The sequence below is a fragment of the Nerophis ophidion genome, linkage group LG02 (assembly GCF_033978795.1).
Source record: "Nerophis ophidion isolate RoL-2023_Sa linkage group LG02, RoL_Noph_v1.0, whole genome shotgun sequence".
Taxonomy (NCBI): Eukaryota; Metazoa; Chordata; class Actinopteri; order Syngnathiformes; family Syngnathidae; genus Nerophis; species Nerophis ophidion.
This window is the reverse complement of record NC_084612.1, coordinates 67,771,802-67,789,443: the sequence shown is the minus strand read 5'-3', so window position 1 is coordinate 67,789,443 and position 17,642 is coordinate 67,771,802. Positions and strand designations below refer to the sequence as shown.

At 40.1% G+C, this 17,642-nt stretch overlaps 1 protein-coding gene across 1 annotated transcript in view; it reads left to right on the top strand.

Annotated features, from left to right (window-relative positions):
- snta1 (syntrophin, alpha 1) overlaps positions 1-17,642 on the top strand; it is a 100,676-nt gene that overhangs the window by 77,509 nt on the left and 5,525 nt on the right. The window contains exons 3-7 of the mRNA XM_061889388.1: positions 2,610-2,802; positions 6,642-6,831; positions 13,390-13,520; positions 13,737-13,933; positions 16,472-16,659. Coding sequence (XP_061745372.1) covers positions 2,610-2,802; positions 6,642-6,831; positions 13,390-13,520; positions 13,737-13,933; positions 16,472-16,659 — 899 coding nt within the window. The remainder of the gene's footprint in view (positions 1-2,609; positions 2,803-6,641; positions 6,832-13,389; positions 13,521-13,736; positions 13,934-16,471; positions 16,660-17,642) is intronic.

Here is a 17,642-nt window from a genome sequence, read left to right as displayed (position 1 = left end):
AACAAGAATGGGAAAGAATTCCACTTTCAAAGCTTCAACAATTTGTATCCTCAGTTCCCAAACGTTTATTGAGTGTTGTTAAAAGAAAAGGTGATGAAACACAGTGGTGAACATGCCCTTTCCCAACTACTTTGGCACGTGTTGCAGCCATGGAACTCTAAGCTAATTATTATCTTGTCTTTGTAGCGCATTGAATTGAATATGGGTTGAAAAGGATTTGCAAATCATTGTATTCCGTTTATATTTACATCTAACCAAATTCCCCAACTCATATGGAAACGGGGTTTGTAATTAGATGACCATAATAACTGGTATATCATACAAAAGCGCAGATTCCAACCATTGGAATACTATGTACAGTTGAAGACTTACGGTCATAAGAAAACTTCTCTTCACATCATAATGGCAGCTACACTTTCTATCTTAAAGATGTAAAAAAAAATATTTGGGAATGTCCATCAGGCCGGATTGAAAAGCTTAATTTGCCCAGGTCTGGACTAGAGCATGGATCAAAATTCACTCGGCAAAGGTGTGACGCAAACAATGAAGCCAGAACGAGTGATCAACAAAGGCAGACTTAAATAGTAGTCTCTTGATTAGACACAGGTGTGTCCCAAACAACAGAGGCAGGTGAAAATCACGGTGACTAAACTCAGGAGGTGCACAAACAGGAACTAAAGGAGTCCAAAACCAACGGAACATAACTAAACAAAACATGATCCGGACCACGGATAATGACAATGAGTCCATACCAAGCTAAGTGCGGGAGATTCAAGAATTACACGGCTGACTTACCCGTGTAAAAAATTGTCCCAGGAGGTGGACCTTAAACGATCGTTTAGTGTGGCTGAAACGGGGCGTCGGCTAAATAATTGTTCGTTTAAGGCAGGGGTGTCAAACTCAAATACAGAGTGGGCCAAAAGTCTAAACTGAACAGAGCCGCGGGCCAAAGTTGAACAAATTAACCTTTTAATAGGGACCCAAACAAGTTTTGCATTGAATATTGAACAAGCAAGGCTTATATAACTTTATAGTGACATGCAAAATCGAGTTTTGTTGGTAGCGTCCCGGAAAAGTTAGTGCTGCAAGGGGTCCTTGGTATTTCTTCTGTTGTGTTGATGTTGTGTTACAGTGCGGATGTTCTCCCGGAATGTATTTGCCATTCTTGTTTGGTGAGGGTTCACAGTGTGGTGCATATTTCTAACAGTGTTAACGTTGTTTATACGGCCACCCTCAGTGTGACCTGTATGGCTGTTGACCAAGTATGCGTCGCATTCACTTGTGTGTGTGTGTGTGTAGAATTTGCTTTTATTACGTGACTGGGCCGGCACGCTGATTGTATGGCGGAAAAGCGGACATGACGACAGTTTGTAGAGGACGCTAAAAGCAGTACCTTTAAGGCACGCCGCCGATATTGTTTTCCGAGTGGAAGTCGGGAGAAATTCGGGAGAATGGTTGCCCCGGTAGATTTTCGGGGGGTTGGCACTGAAATTCGGTAGTCTCCAGGGAAAATCGTGAGGGTTGGCAAGTATTAGAATTAACGGTGTATAATACCGACAGGCCAGCTCTAATGTTAATTTAGTATTGTCTCAAGGGCCAAAATAAATTACATGGTGGGCCAAATTTGGCCTGCGGGCCAGAGTTTGACATCCATAGTTTAAGGCAGGGGTGTCAAACTCAAATACAGAGCGGGCCAAAATTTAAAACTGAACGAAGCCGCGGGCCGAGGTTGAACAAATTAATCCTGTAATAGGGACCCAAACAAATTTTGCATTGAATATTGACCAAGCAAGGCTTATATAACTTTATAGTGACATGCAAAATCGAGTTTTAAATAATAATAATAATTAAAAAATATCAATGGCATATCAAATAAAATAAAAATGCCTCCTTTCGGCGGCGGGTTTGAGTTGGGGCGGGGTTTGGTGTTAGCGGGGGTGTATAATGTAGCGTCCCTGAAGAGTTAGTAATGCAAGGGGTTCTGGGTATTTGTTCGGCTGTGTTTATGTTGTGTTACGGTGCGGATGGTCTCCCAAAATGTGTTTGTCATTCTTGTTTGCTGTGGGTTGACAGTGTGGCGTATATTTGTAACAGTGTTAAAGTTGTTTATACGGCCACCCTCAGTGTGACCTGTATGGCTGTTGACCAAGTATGCCTTGCATACACTTGTGTGTGTGTATGAGCCGCATATATTATGTGAGTGGGCCGGCATACTGTTTGTATGAAGGCAAAGCGGTCGTGGTGACATGTAGAGAACACCAAAGGCAGTGCTTTTACGGCCCACCCCCAATATTATTGTCCGGGTGGAATTTGGGAGAAATTCGGCAAGGGCACTGAACTTCGGGAGTCTCCCGGGAAAATCGGGAGGGTTGACGAGTATGAGTATTAGTGGTGGACGCGATGATACAGAGGCGGGCCAGCTCTAATGTTAATTAGATATTGCCTAAAGGGCCAAATTAAATTACACGGCGGGCCAAATTTGGCCCGCGGGCCAGAGTTTGACACCCATGGTTTAAGGGGTTTAAACGACTTAGTGTAGACATGGCCTTAATGTCCATATCCTTATTCTGGTCCCACCTTATCCCTATACCATTCTCATTGTGTTGCAGTCAAGTACATCAAGGAAATGTCAGCCTTCTTCAAGAGCTCGGGGTCCCCTGGTGCAGCTCTCCCGTGGGACTCGCCTCCGCTTACTCAGAAGGGTTCGGAGCCGTCCGCTGCAGAGGCCAAGGAGCCCCGGAGCATCTCGCTGAAAATGTGCCAGGTGTCCCGCAAGCAATGCCCACCCGACACAGAAAACAGGTATGACCCCCGGGGAGAAACCCACCTGGGAAAAAAATAATAGCTCTTATTTGAGCTAATTTTGCAACCCTTTACCTGAGTCCTATAACCATGAATTGATTAACGTGAAAAACTTATTCGGGTGTTACCATTTAGTGGTCAATTGTTCGGAATATGTACTGTACTGTGCAATCTACTAATAAAAGTCTCAAACAATCAACTTGGTAGGTGACACGGCTAAGCATGCTTTTGGTAGCATGCTAACATTAAAGTGCTAACATTTTTTAGCTATTTTTACTCTTTTTTTTCTCTAATTACACCTAAGAGTCATATTACTTGGTATGTAACACAAGCTAACTGATAGCATGCTAAAATTTGCATGCTAACTTTTTGAGCAAGTTTTGCAACCGTTTAGCCCAGAGTCACATAACTTCGTACATTTTAATGTCCAAACTTTAGCATGCTAACACTAAAGTGCTAACTTTTTTTTTGTGCAAAATTGATTGTTTTTTTTCTCAAATTCCCCACCCATACACCTTAGAGCAGGGGTCACCAACGCGGTGGCAGCGGGCACCGGGTAGCCCGTAAGGACCAGATGAGTAGCCCGCTGGCCTGTTCTAAATATAGCTCAAATAGCTGCACTTACCAGTGAGCTGCCTCTGTTTTTTAAATTGTATTTATTTACTAGCAAGCTGGTCTCGCTTTGCTCGACATTTTTAATTCTAAGAGAGACAAAACTCAAATAGGATTTGAAAATCCAAGAAAATATTTTAAAGACTTAGTCTTCACTTGTTTAAATAAAATCATTTATTTTTTTACTTTGCTTCTTATAACTTTCAGAAAGACAATTTTAGAGAAAAATTACAACCTTGAAAATTATTTTAGGATTTTTATAGACTTATACCTTTTCACCTTTTATATCCCTTCTTCTTCTTTCCTAACAATTTAAATTAATGTTCAAGTAATTTTTTTTTTTTTGTAAAGATTAATTAATACATTTTAATTTAATTATTCGTTTTAGCTTCTGTTTTTTCGACGAAGAATATTTGTGAAATATCTCTTCAAACTTATTTTGATTAAAATTCCCCCAAAAATATTCTGGCAAATCTAAAAAATCTTTAGACTCAAATTTAGATCTTATTTCAAAGTCTTTTGAATTTATTTTTAAATTTTTGCTCTGGAAAATCTAGAAGAAATAATTATTTGTCTTTGTTAGAAATATAGCTTGGTCCAATTTTTTATATATTCTAACAAAATGCAGATTGGATTTTAACGTATTTAAAACATGTCATCAAAATTCTAAAATTAATCTTATTCAGGAAAAATTCTTAATAATGTTCAATAAATTATTTTTTTTATTTTTTCAAAAAGATTCGAATTAACTAGTTTTTCTCTTCTTTTGTTCGGTTGAATTTTGAATTTTAAAGAGTCGAAATTGAAGATAAACTATGTTTCAAAATTTAATTTTCATTTTTTTTCCTGTTTTCTCCTCTTTTAAACCGTTCAAATAAGTGTTTTTTTCATCATGTATTCGCTACAAAAAATCTTCCGTATAAGGAAAAAAAATGTACGACGGAATGACAGACAGAAATACCCTTTTGTATATATATATATATATATATATATATATTTATTTATCAATTTACCTTTATTTATTAAAGGTAAATTGAGCAAATTGGCTATTTCTGGCAATTTTTTTAAGTGTGTATCTAACTGGTAGCCCTTCGCATTAATCAGTACCCAAGAAGTAGCTCTTGGTTTCAAAAAGGTTGGCGACCCCTCCCTGCCTTAGAGTCATACAGTTTGGTATGTGACACTTGTTAACGTTAACATGCTAACTTTTTGATGTACTTTTGCTACCGTTTACCCCAAAGTCATATAACTTGGTACATGGTAATGTCAAAACTTTAGCATGCTAACATTAAAGTGCTAACTTTTTTTTTGTGTGCAAAATGTACTCTTTTTTTTTTCTGTAATTCCCCAGCCATACACCTTAGAGTTGTATAGCTTGGTATGTGACACTTGTTAACTGTTAGCATGCTAATGTTAGCATGCTGACTTTTCAATGTACTTTTGCCACCATTTAGCCCAGAGTCATATAACTTGGTATGTGACACTTGTAAACTGTTAGCATGTTTACGTTAGCATGCTAACTTTTTGATGTACTTTTGCTACCATTTACCCCAGAGTCATATAACTTGGTACATGCTAAAGTGCAAACTTTAGCATGCTAACATTAAAGTGCTAATTTTTTTTTTTGCAAAATGTATTCTTTTTTTCTCTAATTCCCCAGCCATACACCTTTGAGTCATATAGCTTGGTATGTGACACTTGTAAACTGTTAGCATGTTAATGTTAGCATGCTAACTTTTTGATGTACTTTTGCTACCGTTAACCCCAGAGTCATATAACTTGGTACATGTTAACGTCCAAATTTTAGCATGCTAACATTAAAGTGCTTACTTTTTTTTCTATATTTACTCTTTTTTTTCCTCTAATTCCCCAGCCATACGTATACCTTAGAGTCATATAGCTTGGTATGTGACACTTGTTAACAGTTAGCATGTTAACGTTAGCATGCTAAATTTTTGATATACTTTTGCTACCGTTTACCTCAGAGTCATATAACCTGGTACATGTTAACGTCCAAACTTTACCATGCTAACATTAACTTGCTAACTTTTGTCTTGCTGTATTTACTCTTTTTTACCTCTAATTCCCCAGCCATACACCTTAGATTCCTATAGTTTGGTATGTGACACTTGATAATGTTAGCATGCTAACTTTTTGATGTACTTTTGCTGGTATTTGACGCTTGTTAACTGTTAGCATGTTAATGTTAGCATGCTAACTTTGTGATGTACTTTTGCTACCGTTTAGCCCAGAGTCATATAACTTGGTATGCGACACTTGTTAACTGTTAGCATGCAAATGACAGCAAGCTAACTTAGTCTTGCTAACTTTTTAAATATTGTCACGCCTATGGATTATGTTTTGTTTTTGTCATGTTTGGTCATGTTATGTTTTGTTTTTTGGACATTCAGTTCTATTTCGTCACTTCCTGGTTTGTTTTCGTCTCCATGCCAACCCATTGATTTTCACCTTGCCCTCAAGTCACACCCCTGTCCTCAGCTCTCACACCTGTTACTAATCATTATCATAGTCATTATTTAAGCCATTCTGTTTCTGTCCTCGTCCTGGCAACTTTACCTTACCTTCTGATACCATAACCACATTTCCATGTATCGACCTCCATGCCTTGCTGTTCGTTTTCTGACCACGCCACGTAAGTTTTTGTATTTATGCCTCAGTGCAAGTTTTTGGTTTATTATTCATGCCACAGCGCAAATGTTTTTGTTTCACGTTTTTAGTTTACAGCCTTTGTTTCTGCAGCCAAGTATTTGTTCTCCGCCACTGTGTGCGCCCTTTGTTTGCCCTTTTGTGTTGTTTTGTTAGAATATCAATAAATATGTACTCACGTTCACGCCTGACTTGTCCCAAATATCCTCTGCATCGAAGAAACAACCCAAGTCCAAGTCCTTGCCTGACACATATATTTTTACACTTTTTCTTTTTCCCCAGCCATACACACTTGAGTCGTACAACATGCTGACTGTTATCATGCTATCGTTAGCACACATGCTAAGTGTTAGCATTTTTATGTAAAAACGTTATTGTTTTAGGCTAGCTCTGTGGCGCATTTTGTACAGTTACACCTAAAACTCACGCATTCAGATACTGGGCACCATCTTCACAGTACGGCGGCTTCCGGCGACCCCCCAGGCCAGAGGTCCCGGGAACAAATAGCGGGCCCATCGAAATCGAGAAAAATAATAGCTCCTCCTTGGCTCCTCCAACAGGTATTTCGAGGTGATTTCACCCAATAGGAAGAACTCAGTGTTCCTGCGGGCCAAAGACCCAGCCATGGCCCAGTCTTGGTACAACGCCATCCAGGCTTGTCGTGCCAACCTTTTACCACGTGTCAAGGAGGAGATGAAGAGCTTGCAGCCTGGTATGGAGGTCAAACACCTGGGCTGGATTATAGAACAGGTAGGGGATACATTAAGATGTTATGTATACTTCATGTCTCTTTGCTTGTTAATTAGTAAGCGTGGTTACACTCTTTGACTTATTTCTAAGAAATTGCGTAGTTGTCTGGTAAGGTATGGAACAGTGAGGCCGTACCATTTTTTTATCAGACAAGCAGCCGGGTGGGGTATATAATCATCGATTAACTTAGAATTCAATGGCAGCAACACATTGCAAAAAAGTTAGCACAAGAGCATTTTTACCACTGTGTTACATGGCCTTTCCTTTTAACAACACTCTGTAAACATTTGGGAACTGAGGAGACCAATTTTTGAAGGTTTTCAGGTGGAATTCTTTCCCATTCTTGCTTGATGTAGAGCTTAAGCTGTTCAACAGTCCGGGGTCTCCGTTGTGGTATTTTAGTCTTCATATTGCGCCACACATTTTCAATGGGAGACAGGTCTGGACTAGAGACAGGCCAGTCTGGTATCCGCATTCTTTTACTATAAAAATACACTGTTGTAACACGTGACTTGGTATTGTCTTGCTGAAATAAGCAGGGGCGCCCAAGATAACGTTGCTTGCATGGCAATAAATGTTGTTCCAAAACCTGTATGTAGAATTGATGGTGCCTTCACAGATTTGTAAGTTACCATGCCGTGGGCACTAATACACCCCCATACCCCCCCATTGTGGGCGGCATAGCTCGGTTGGTAGAGTGGCCGTGCCAGCAACTTGAGAGTTGCAGGTTCGATTCCCGCTTCCGCCATCCTAGTCACTGCCGTTGTGTCCTTGGGCAAGACACTTTACCCACCTGCTCCCAGTCCCACCCACACTGGTTTAAATCTAACTTAGATATTGGGTTTCACTATGTAAAGTGCTTTGAGTCACTAGAGAAAAGCGCTATATAAATATAATTGACTTCACTTCACTTCACATACCATCACAGATGCTGGCTTTTGAACTTTGCGCCTATAACATTCCAGATGTTCATTTTAGATGATTTCGGGCGGCGTTTCTGGGTGTTGTTGATAAGTGGCTTTCGCTTTGCATCGTAAAGTTTTAACTTGCACTTACAGATGTAGTGACCAACTGTAGTTACTGACAGTGGTTTTCTGAAGTGTTGATAAGCCCATGTGGTGATATCCTTTACACACTGTCACGTTTTGATGCGGTACTGCTGAGGGATCGGAGGTCTGTAATATCATCATTAAAATGCAGTGATTTTCTCCAGATTTCCTGAACATTTTGATGATATTACGGATCCCTAAATTATTTGCAGTAGCTTGTTGAGAAATGTTGTTCTTAAACTGTTGGAGAATTTGCTCACACATTTGTTCACAAAGTGGGGACCCTCGCCCCATCCTTGTTTGTGAACGACTGAGCATTTGATGGAAGCTGCTTCTTTTTTGAAACATGTTGCAAGAATCAAAATCCAAATGAGCTGGTATTTGCAAAAAACATTCCAAAACGGAACACATTTTAGCGATATTACGGAGGTGAAAGAAGGCCGTTTTAGTAACATTTTTCCTGTGTGACTCAAACGAGAGAGTTGGGTCGGAAATAATACCCAGATTCTTTACCGAGTCGCCTTGTGTAATTGTTTGGTTGTCAAATGTTAAGGTGGTATTATTAAATAGAGGTCGGTGTCTAGCAGGACCGATAATCAGTATTTCCGTTTTCTTGGCGTTGAGTTGCAGAAAGTTAGCGGACATCCATTGTTTAATTTCATTAAGACACGCCTCCAGCTGACTACAATCCGGCGTGTTGGTAAGCTTTAGGGGCATGTAGAGTTGGGTGTCATCAGCATAACAGTGAAAGCTAACACCGTATTTGCGTATGATGTCACCTAGCGGCAGCATGTAGATGCTCAAGAGTGCAGTGCCAAGAACCGAACCCTGGGGAACTCCACATGAGTCCGAGGTCACATTGTTATGGGAGACGCACTGCATCCTGTCAGTAAGATACGAGTTATACCAAGACAAGGCTAAGTCTGACATACCAATACGTGTTTTGATACGCTCTAATAATATTAATATCGTAATATGGTGATAATCCAATTTAAATTTGTTTGGTCGTGTCATAGGTCAAGGGTTAGCTCCGAGTCTGTCCTTGTTTGCAATAGTGATGGAGAAATTGGTTGAGGCAGTTTTTTAAATGCTTGGATAACTCTGCTCCCCAGTTGCTCTGCAAGGCAATTCCAGGACTGCAAAGTGGTACCAGATCTATCACCCGAGCAATGTCAAAAGGCAACTGCTGCGTTCCATTCCGTAGAACATCTTTTGCGCGGACTGCCTTTTCAATAAAAGGACCACAACTATGGAACTCTTTACCTGACACTATGAAAAGTATACCTGCATTTGTCACTTTCAAAAAACAAACAAAATTATGGCTAGTTGAGCAACAATCGTGTTCTAATGTTTAGTTTTTACTAATTGGTTTTTGTCTCGTCTGCACTTTGTCTGTTATTATTATTATTATTGGCTTTTATCTAGTTTGCACTTTGTCTGTATCATTTCTATCCTTATTATCGACTCCTCTTTGCCTTATTTTAATTTTAATTTTGCTTTTTTAATGATGTTGGATCTGTGTTGTTGTTGGGGACAAGTGTTGTAAATTAGCTTTGGCTACAAACACTATGATGCATACATTGGATAACTGTTTCAGATGTCTGTGTTTTTGTATCTGTCCCTTTTTCAAATAAACCTTTATATATATATATATATATATATATATATATATATATATTGACAAATAAGGCCTGATAGGAGACTCGGTAAAATGTTGTTCGCGCCTAACATTGTCTTCTGCAGTGAAAGCACAGAGATGGTGGTAGAAAAGCAAGGTGGAATACATGTGTGTCAATGAAAGGGTATCAGGCAGAGCTGTGAGGCTCCAAGGAATAGACAGGTGAGAAAAGTAGAGGAGTTTAAGTACTTAGGGTCAACTTCTCAGAGCATCAGCCAGTTTGGAAAGTAGGTGAAGAAGCCAGTGCTGTCAGGATAAAGTGGGTTGAGAAGACTGCCAGGAGTTCTTTAAGATAAATGAGTGTCAGCAGAAGTGAGATAAAACTTACAGAAAGGTGGTGAGACCAACCCTGATGACTGGTCTGTTGACCGCATCTCTGACCAAGACAGGAGGCAGATTTTTGTTGGAAGTGGTGTGGAAGGACAGAAGTAGAAATGAGCATACTTTAATTGTTTCCAAGTATGTCTGTAATACAGCAGTAAAACGGCTGATCAAACAAAACAGAAGTCATCGTCATGGACCCATTAACTGCGGAAGCTAGCTCTCCAATTAGCCAAACAGACTCAATAATTCCACGGTGAATTAAATGAGGAATTTGTGAAACTGAGAGAATACAAAAAGAATGCCATTGTAAGTTAATAATACTAACACAGACACTCGTTAACGTGTTAGCAGAGCTAGTGTCATTACATTACGATAGCACGTACAAATATGCATGAAAACACTCCTACGGACATCACTCATGGGACGTTTTAGGAAGTAAGAATTCTTTTAGTTGTATTGTAAAACTTGCAAACGTTGCTTGGAGTGATAAATGAATAATAATAATAATAGATTGTATTTGTAAAAAGCACTTTACGTTGAGTAAACAACCTCAAAGTGATAAAGTGTATTAACAAATAAAAAAGATAATAAAAATAAAAACTAGAACAGCCTAATAGCTAGAACTAGCATGCATATACCGTATTTCCTTGAATTGCCAAATCAAACTCGCTTCGCAAAATAATTAGCGCATGCTTAGCATTACCGCCGGGTCAAACTCGTGACGTCACGAGTGACACTTCCCCTGTCATCATTTTCAAAATGGAGAAGGCTGATTTCAATACCGGTAATTTGAAATCGCATAAAGGGAAGAGGATTAAGAGTTACTCAGTAGAATTTAAGGTCCAAGCTATTGAATACTGGTATGGTAAAAAGAACAGTAAGCAGCTATGTTTTATTAATATACCGGCACCTGTGGAGAGGTGGAGCCGACGGTCCGACAGACAAGCAGGGCACGCTGGAGCCCGGCCCAAGATGGCGGCGAGGAGACAGCGAGCGAGCAGAGAGGAGGAGCGGAAGAACAACCTGGATTGAGGTTTTTTGAAAAATAAACAAAGTCAAACTGCTCAAGCCATGTCCTTCCTTGGTGGTCCTGGGAACCCCCAAGACGACGGCTTGAGACCGTCACAATACCGTAGCTGCGCGTGTCAAATATGAGTCATTAAATGACTCCCGTCTCCTAGTGGTAGAGGGCGCTAGTGATCCTTTTTGCGACTACTCGGCTGCAGAAGAAGTGACAATGAGTCACGTGATATGTGTTGGGACGGATATGACGGACCTTCTGATAGCAGTTTTCTAAACTGGACTTTCAATCGAAGCAGGAGGTTATAAAAGAAGATCTCCATCGAAACAGAGAGACTTTTAAAACTGAAGAAAGTTAAGGAAGACTTCTATAAACAAGTTATCGATGCTTTTGATCAGAAGGGGCTGGCATGGACTGTATTTATAAGTAAAGGTAAGACCATAACGTTTTTTTCATTAAATGTGCTTTTCATGATGGTATCCTTACATCACACTCAAATTTTTACTGCATGCTTTTGGTAAGTGCCGGAGTGAGAAGAGGTTTTAAAATAATTAGCGCATGCTTACCTTTACCGCGTGCCTTTAGTAAGCAGGAGTGAGAAGAGGTTTTAAATTAATTAGCGCCCCGACGGCAATTCAAGGAAATACGGTATCTAAAAAAGGCTTTTAGAAAAAAAGAATGTTTTTTCAAGCCCTTTTTAAAAGCATCTCTACCGTCCAAAGGCAAAACCCAGTAACTCAATTTTGGTCAAAACTGAGCTGATAATAATTTTGGAGTCACTAGGTGGTATGTTTTACATTAGTGTATGCGATATTGTACTTTGTTCCGTAAGTAAGCTGCTTACTTACTTGTTTATCGATGATTTTTATCGCATATATTAGTGTATGCGATATTGTAATTTGTTCCGTAAGTAAGCTGCTTACTTACGGGACAAATTACAATATTGCATACACTAATGTAAAGCATACCACCTAGTAACTCCCAAATTATTATCAGCTCAGTTTTGACCAAAATTGAGTTACTGGGTATTGCCTTTGGACGGGAGATCTACAGTCCGTGGTGCCCTCAGGTGGTCAGGGAGGGCGTTCCAGAAGAAGAATCTAAACGAGTAGATCCGCTATGGACAGCTATGAAGACTGAATGGCACTCTCCTTCCGGTAACTTGAAAGCAGTAAATTGAAGGGCACTGCAGCACCTGCAGTGTACAAACTTTTCCAGAAGACGGCGCCATAGCTAAACAATAACACACCTTCTCAGTGCATTTATTTTTTTTTTTTTTTAAACTATTTTTAATATCGCCGTCAGGGTTCTGAGTATAGGTCTTGAATTTACGGTATATTAGTAGAATAATGCTGATGATTTAGCTGCGGCACGTGTTTAGAGAAGACTTGCAGATGGTCGGTGTAACAAAGGAAGCACAATGCAAGATGGAAACATCTGATCCGTCGTGTCAACCTCTAATCATGCAACAAGCGGAAAGTACTAGAAGAAGAAGGTCTGCTCTCTCGTCATTCAACAGTAGTATATGGTCTTAAAGCATCTGTGTCAAACTCTGGCCCGCGGGCCAAATTTGGCCTGCCGTGTAATTTCATTTGGTCCTTGAGGCAATATCAAATTAACATTAGAGCTGGCCCGCCGCTGTAACACCGCATTCACCACTAATACTCATCCTCGTCAACCCTCCTGATTTTCCCGGGAGACTCCCGAAGTTTAGTGCCCCTCCCTAATTTCTTCCGACTTCCACCCGGAAAATAATATTGGGGGCGGACCGTAAAAGCACTGCCTTTTGTGTTCTCTACATGTGGCCACTTCCGCTTTTCCTCCATACAAACAGCGTGCCGGCCCACTCACATAATATATGCGGCTCATACACACACACAAGTGTATGCAAGGCATACTTGGTCAACAGCCATACAGGTCACACTGAGGGTGGCCGTATAAACAACTTTAACACTGTTACAAATATACTCCACACTGTGAACCCACAGCAAACAAGAATGACAAACACATTTCGGGAGAACATCCGCACCGTAACACAACATAAACACACCCGAACAAATACCCAGAACCCCTTGCGTCACTCACTCTTCAGGGACGCTACAATATACACCCCCGCTACCACCAAACCTCGCCCCAACTCAAAACCCGCCGCTGAAAAGAGGCATTCAATCTGTATTTGTATTTTATTTGATATGCCATTGATTATTTTTAATTATTATTATTTAAAACAAGATTATGCATGTCAGTATAAAGTTATATAAGCCTTGCTTGGTCAATATTCAATGCAAAACTTGTTAAAAGGTTAATTTGTTCAACCTCGGCCCACTGCTTCGTTCAGTTTTAAATTTTGGCCCACTCTGTATTTGAGTTTGACACCCCTGTCTTAAAGCAACAAGAGGCACCGGCTCAAAAATGATGTACTATCACCTCCATGTGTTGCATGTTGCAGCTTGCATGCAAGTTGTAAGTACATCTGACACGTGCAGGTGGTCCAAGGTCCCGAGAGGCCGGTCCTCGCTGTGCTGACCGACCGAGAGCTGCTCCTGTACCCTTCCATGCCCGAAGGCAAAGACGCCATCAGCAGTCCCACCAAGAGCCACCCTCTCATCACTACCCGGTTAGTAAAGACTACGGCGTCCCTCGGTTTGTTTTGGTCTGGTAACAAACCCACATGCTCACTCTTTCCATGCCTGTCCCCCTTTTCTCATTGATTTTTTTTTTTTTGCTTCGGAAAACATTAGTAAGTTCAGAACTTATGAGTCATATCGTTCCGCCCTCGCACTTTATTCTGCAAGCATCACTTTAACCCTGTCTGGGGTTTTTTCTATTCTAGACTGGTCCACTCCGGCCCAGGAAAAACCTCTCCGCTCCTGGACTCGGAGCTGTCCTTCGGCTTGCGCTCGGGCACCAAGCAGGGCGTGGAGGCCCACGTGTTCCGGGTGGACTCCGCCAAGGAGCTGTCCACTTGGACTCACCTTCTGGTCGACGGCTGCCACAATGCTGCCGAGCTCATCAAGGAGGTCACAGCAGGTATAAAGTTCCTTCCGTGTGGTCTGTGAAGTGTGAAGTGAATTATATTTATATAGCGCTTTTCTCTAGTGACTCAAAGCGCTTGACATAGTGAAACCCAATATCTAAGTTACATTTAAACCAGTGTGGGTGGCACTGGGAGCAGGTGGGTAAAGTGTCTTGCCCAAGGACACAACGACAGTAACTAGGATGGCACAAGCGGGAATCGAACCTGCAACCCTCAAGTTGCTGGCACGGCCACTCTACCAACCGAGCTATGCCTGCTCAGCAGTTCCTCTTCTTATGAGTTAATATTTAAATTACATCCAAGCTTGTTTTTAGCATTAAATCAGACATTATTGTGAGGTTTTGTATTAGTGTCCATAAAAATAGACACATTTTTTTACTCTAAATGTGGCCCCCAAGTCCAAATAATTGCCCAGGCCTGACCTAGTGGTACTTGGGTACACAGGGACTTGTATTTAAATATAAAAATGATCGCAGATACATAAACATTAGGGCTGTCACCATTTTGAGAACAATCTTTTATTTAGATTGAGTTTCTGATTGTCTGTGGCGTTTTTTTTTTTTTTTTTCAAGAGCACACACGTTAGTTCAGGGTTTACGTCAGTGATTTCCATACGTTCACTTGGCAGCCTGCCACAAATACATATAGACTGCCACAAAAAGACTTAGCACCTGCTGTTTATCCTCACTCATAAACGGGACTGGGTTGCAACTCAGGATTATTCTGATCGTCGATTAGTCAACGATTATATTAACAATTACCCGACGAATCGGATAATAAAGCGTATACATTTTTAATGGCTCTAATTTTTCCGTCGACGTCTAAATACAGCTTCAGGTATTTTAGACATGTGCTTACAAACAACAAAGACCACTAATTAATTCATTAATTTCTATATATATGGGTGTATACATGTATGTGTGTATATATATATATATATATATATATATATACATACAGTGGGGCAAAAAAGTATTTAGTCAGCCACCAATTGTGCAAGTTCTCCCACTTAAAATGATGACAGAGGTCTGTAATTTTCATCACAGGTACACTTCAACTGTGAGAGACAGAATATGAAAAAAAAATACAGGAATTCACATTGTAGGAATTTTAAAGAATTTATTTGTAAATTATGGTGGAAAAAAGGTATTTGGTCACTGATGGAAGGAGGTTTTGGCTCAAAATCTCACGATACATGGCCCCATTCATTCTTTCCTTAACACGGATCAATCGTCCTGTCCCCTTAGCATAAAAACAGCCCCAAAGCATGATGTTTCCACCCCCATGCTTCACAGTAGGTGTGGTGTTCTTGGGATGCAACTCAGTATTCTTCTTCCTCCAAACACGACGAGTTGAGTTTATACCAAAATGGATACATGGATGATGCAGCAGAGGATTGGGAGAATGTCATGTGGTCAGATGAAACCAAAATAGAACTTTTTGGTTTTAACTCAACTGGTCGTGTTTGGAGGAAGAAGAATACTGAGTTGCATCCCAAGAACACCACACCTACTGTGAAGCATGGGGGTGGAAACATCATGCTTTGGGGCTGTTTTTCTGCTAAGGGGACAGGACGATTGATCCGTGTCAAGGAAAGAATGAATGGGGCCATGTATTGTGAGATTTTGAGCCAAAACCTCCTTCCATCAGTGAGAGCTTTGAATGGTTGACCAAATACTTATTTTCCACCATAATTTACGAATAAATTCTTTAAAATTCCCACAATGTGAATTCCTGGATTGTTTTTTCACATTCTGTCTCTCACAGTTGAAGTGTACACACTATGATGAAAATTCAGACCTCTGTCATCATTTTAAGTAGGAGAATTTGCACTTTTTTGCCCCACTGTATATAGTTGTATACAGCCCCTTTTAAGTAAGATAAAAATAATTGTCGTTATTTAGAAATCTGATCGCAAATTTGTGTAAATTTAAATCACAATTTTTTTTCAGCCTTAACATAATAAAAATATGTTAAAATATTTATCAAGTATTTAACCAACCAAATATTTGCTAAAATAACATTTTGGTCCCTTCTTACGCCACAAGCCAACTTTTTCCAGCAGCCACATGTTCAGTGGTAACAAATCGCTGGTACTATTTCTTCGACAAAGTTGGAGAACCCTTTTTTCTAAATGATCCGTATGATGTTTACTATTGACACAGCCCACATTAAACAATCATCAGGCGTGTACTTTCAACAAGCATTAATAGGTCATAATAATGTTTTTTTAAGAGTTAAGATAAAAAATAATGGTTTATATGTACAACTTGCATCTTCTATCCTCTCATGTCCACTGTTAAGCATTTTTTAATGTATTTTGGTATTGGTATTTTACTTGCAAGTCTACTTATTAAGGGTTAGGGTTCATGCTTTTATTATCTAAGGACGCCCTCTAGTGGTAGAATTAAGTATGCACTCATTAAAGGTTTGCTTCGAAACAGCTTCCTGTGTGATTCCAAGTTGTTCTGCAGTTCCACGATTATAATAGACAACAAGAGTAAACTTTTTTCCATCCCCGCCCTTGCCAGCCTGCAGCTGGAATGGACAAGAGTGCACCCTGGGAGTGCACATCGACGAGGGCTTCACGCTATTCACCGAAGAGATGGGTGTCAAGAAAAACGTCCTGCTTCAGCATCCCTTCGAACGCCTTCGAATGTCATCGGACGACGGCGTCCGCATGATGTTCCTCGACTTTGGAGGGCCCGAAGCTGAAATTGTAAGTAGAGCTCGTGCTTTTAAGAGTCACTTCAAGGTGGAGTCGTATTTCCTCATGTAGTTACAACGGGTCTTTATTTAGTCAACTGCAGCGAGTAGCAGGCATCTGCTCTTGTCTTAGAAGTCTCTTGGACGTTAACATGCCCGATGAAGACTGACTAATAAAGTAATAGTGCTTGTTTGTACAATTACAATAATATTTGCACAAAGACTAAAAACATGCACAGTAAAAACAATTGGGTTAAACAAATAACCCAATTTTTTACCAATTTTGAAAGGGATTTGCAAATCATTGTATTCCATTTATATTTAACACAATTATAACACAATTTCCCAACTCATATGGAAACGTGGTTTTTATGTATATGTGTATATATATATGTATATACACAGTGGGGCAAAAAAGTATTTAGTCAGCCACCGATTGTGCAAGTTCTCCCACTTAAAATGATGACAGAGGTCTGTAATTTTCATCATAGGTACACTTCAACTGTGAGAGACAGAATGTGGGGGAAAAAAATCCAGGAATTCACATTGTAGGAATTTTAAAGAATTTATTTGTAAATTATGATGAAAAATAAGTATTTTCTCTCACTGATGGAAGGAGGTTTTGGCTCAAAATCTCACGATACATGGCCCCATTCATTCTTTCCTTAACACGGATCAATCGTCCTGTCCCCTTAGCAGAAAAACAGCCCCAAAGCATGATGTTTCCACCCCCATGCTTCACAGTAGGTATGGTGGTCTTGTGATGCAACTCAGTATTCTTCTTCCTCCAAACACGACGAGTTGAGTTTATACCAAAAAGTTCTATTTTGGTTTCATCTGACCACATGACATTCTCCCAATCCTCTGCTGTATCATCCATGTTTCCATTTTGGTATAAACTCAACTCGTCGTGTTTGGAGGAAGAAGAATACTGAGTTGCATCCCAAGAACACCATACCTACTGTGAAGCATGGGGGTGGAAACATCATGCTTTGG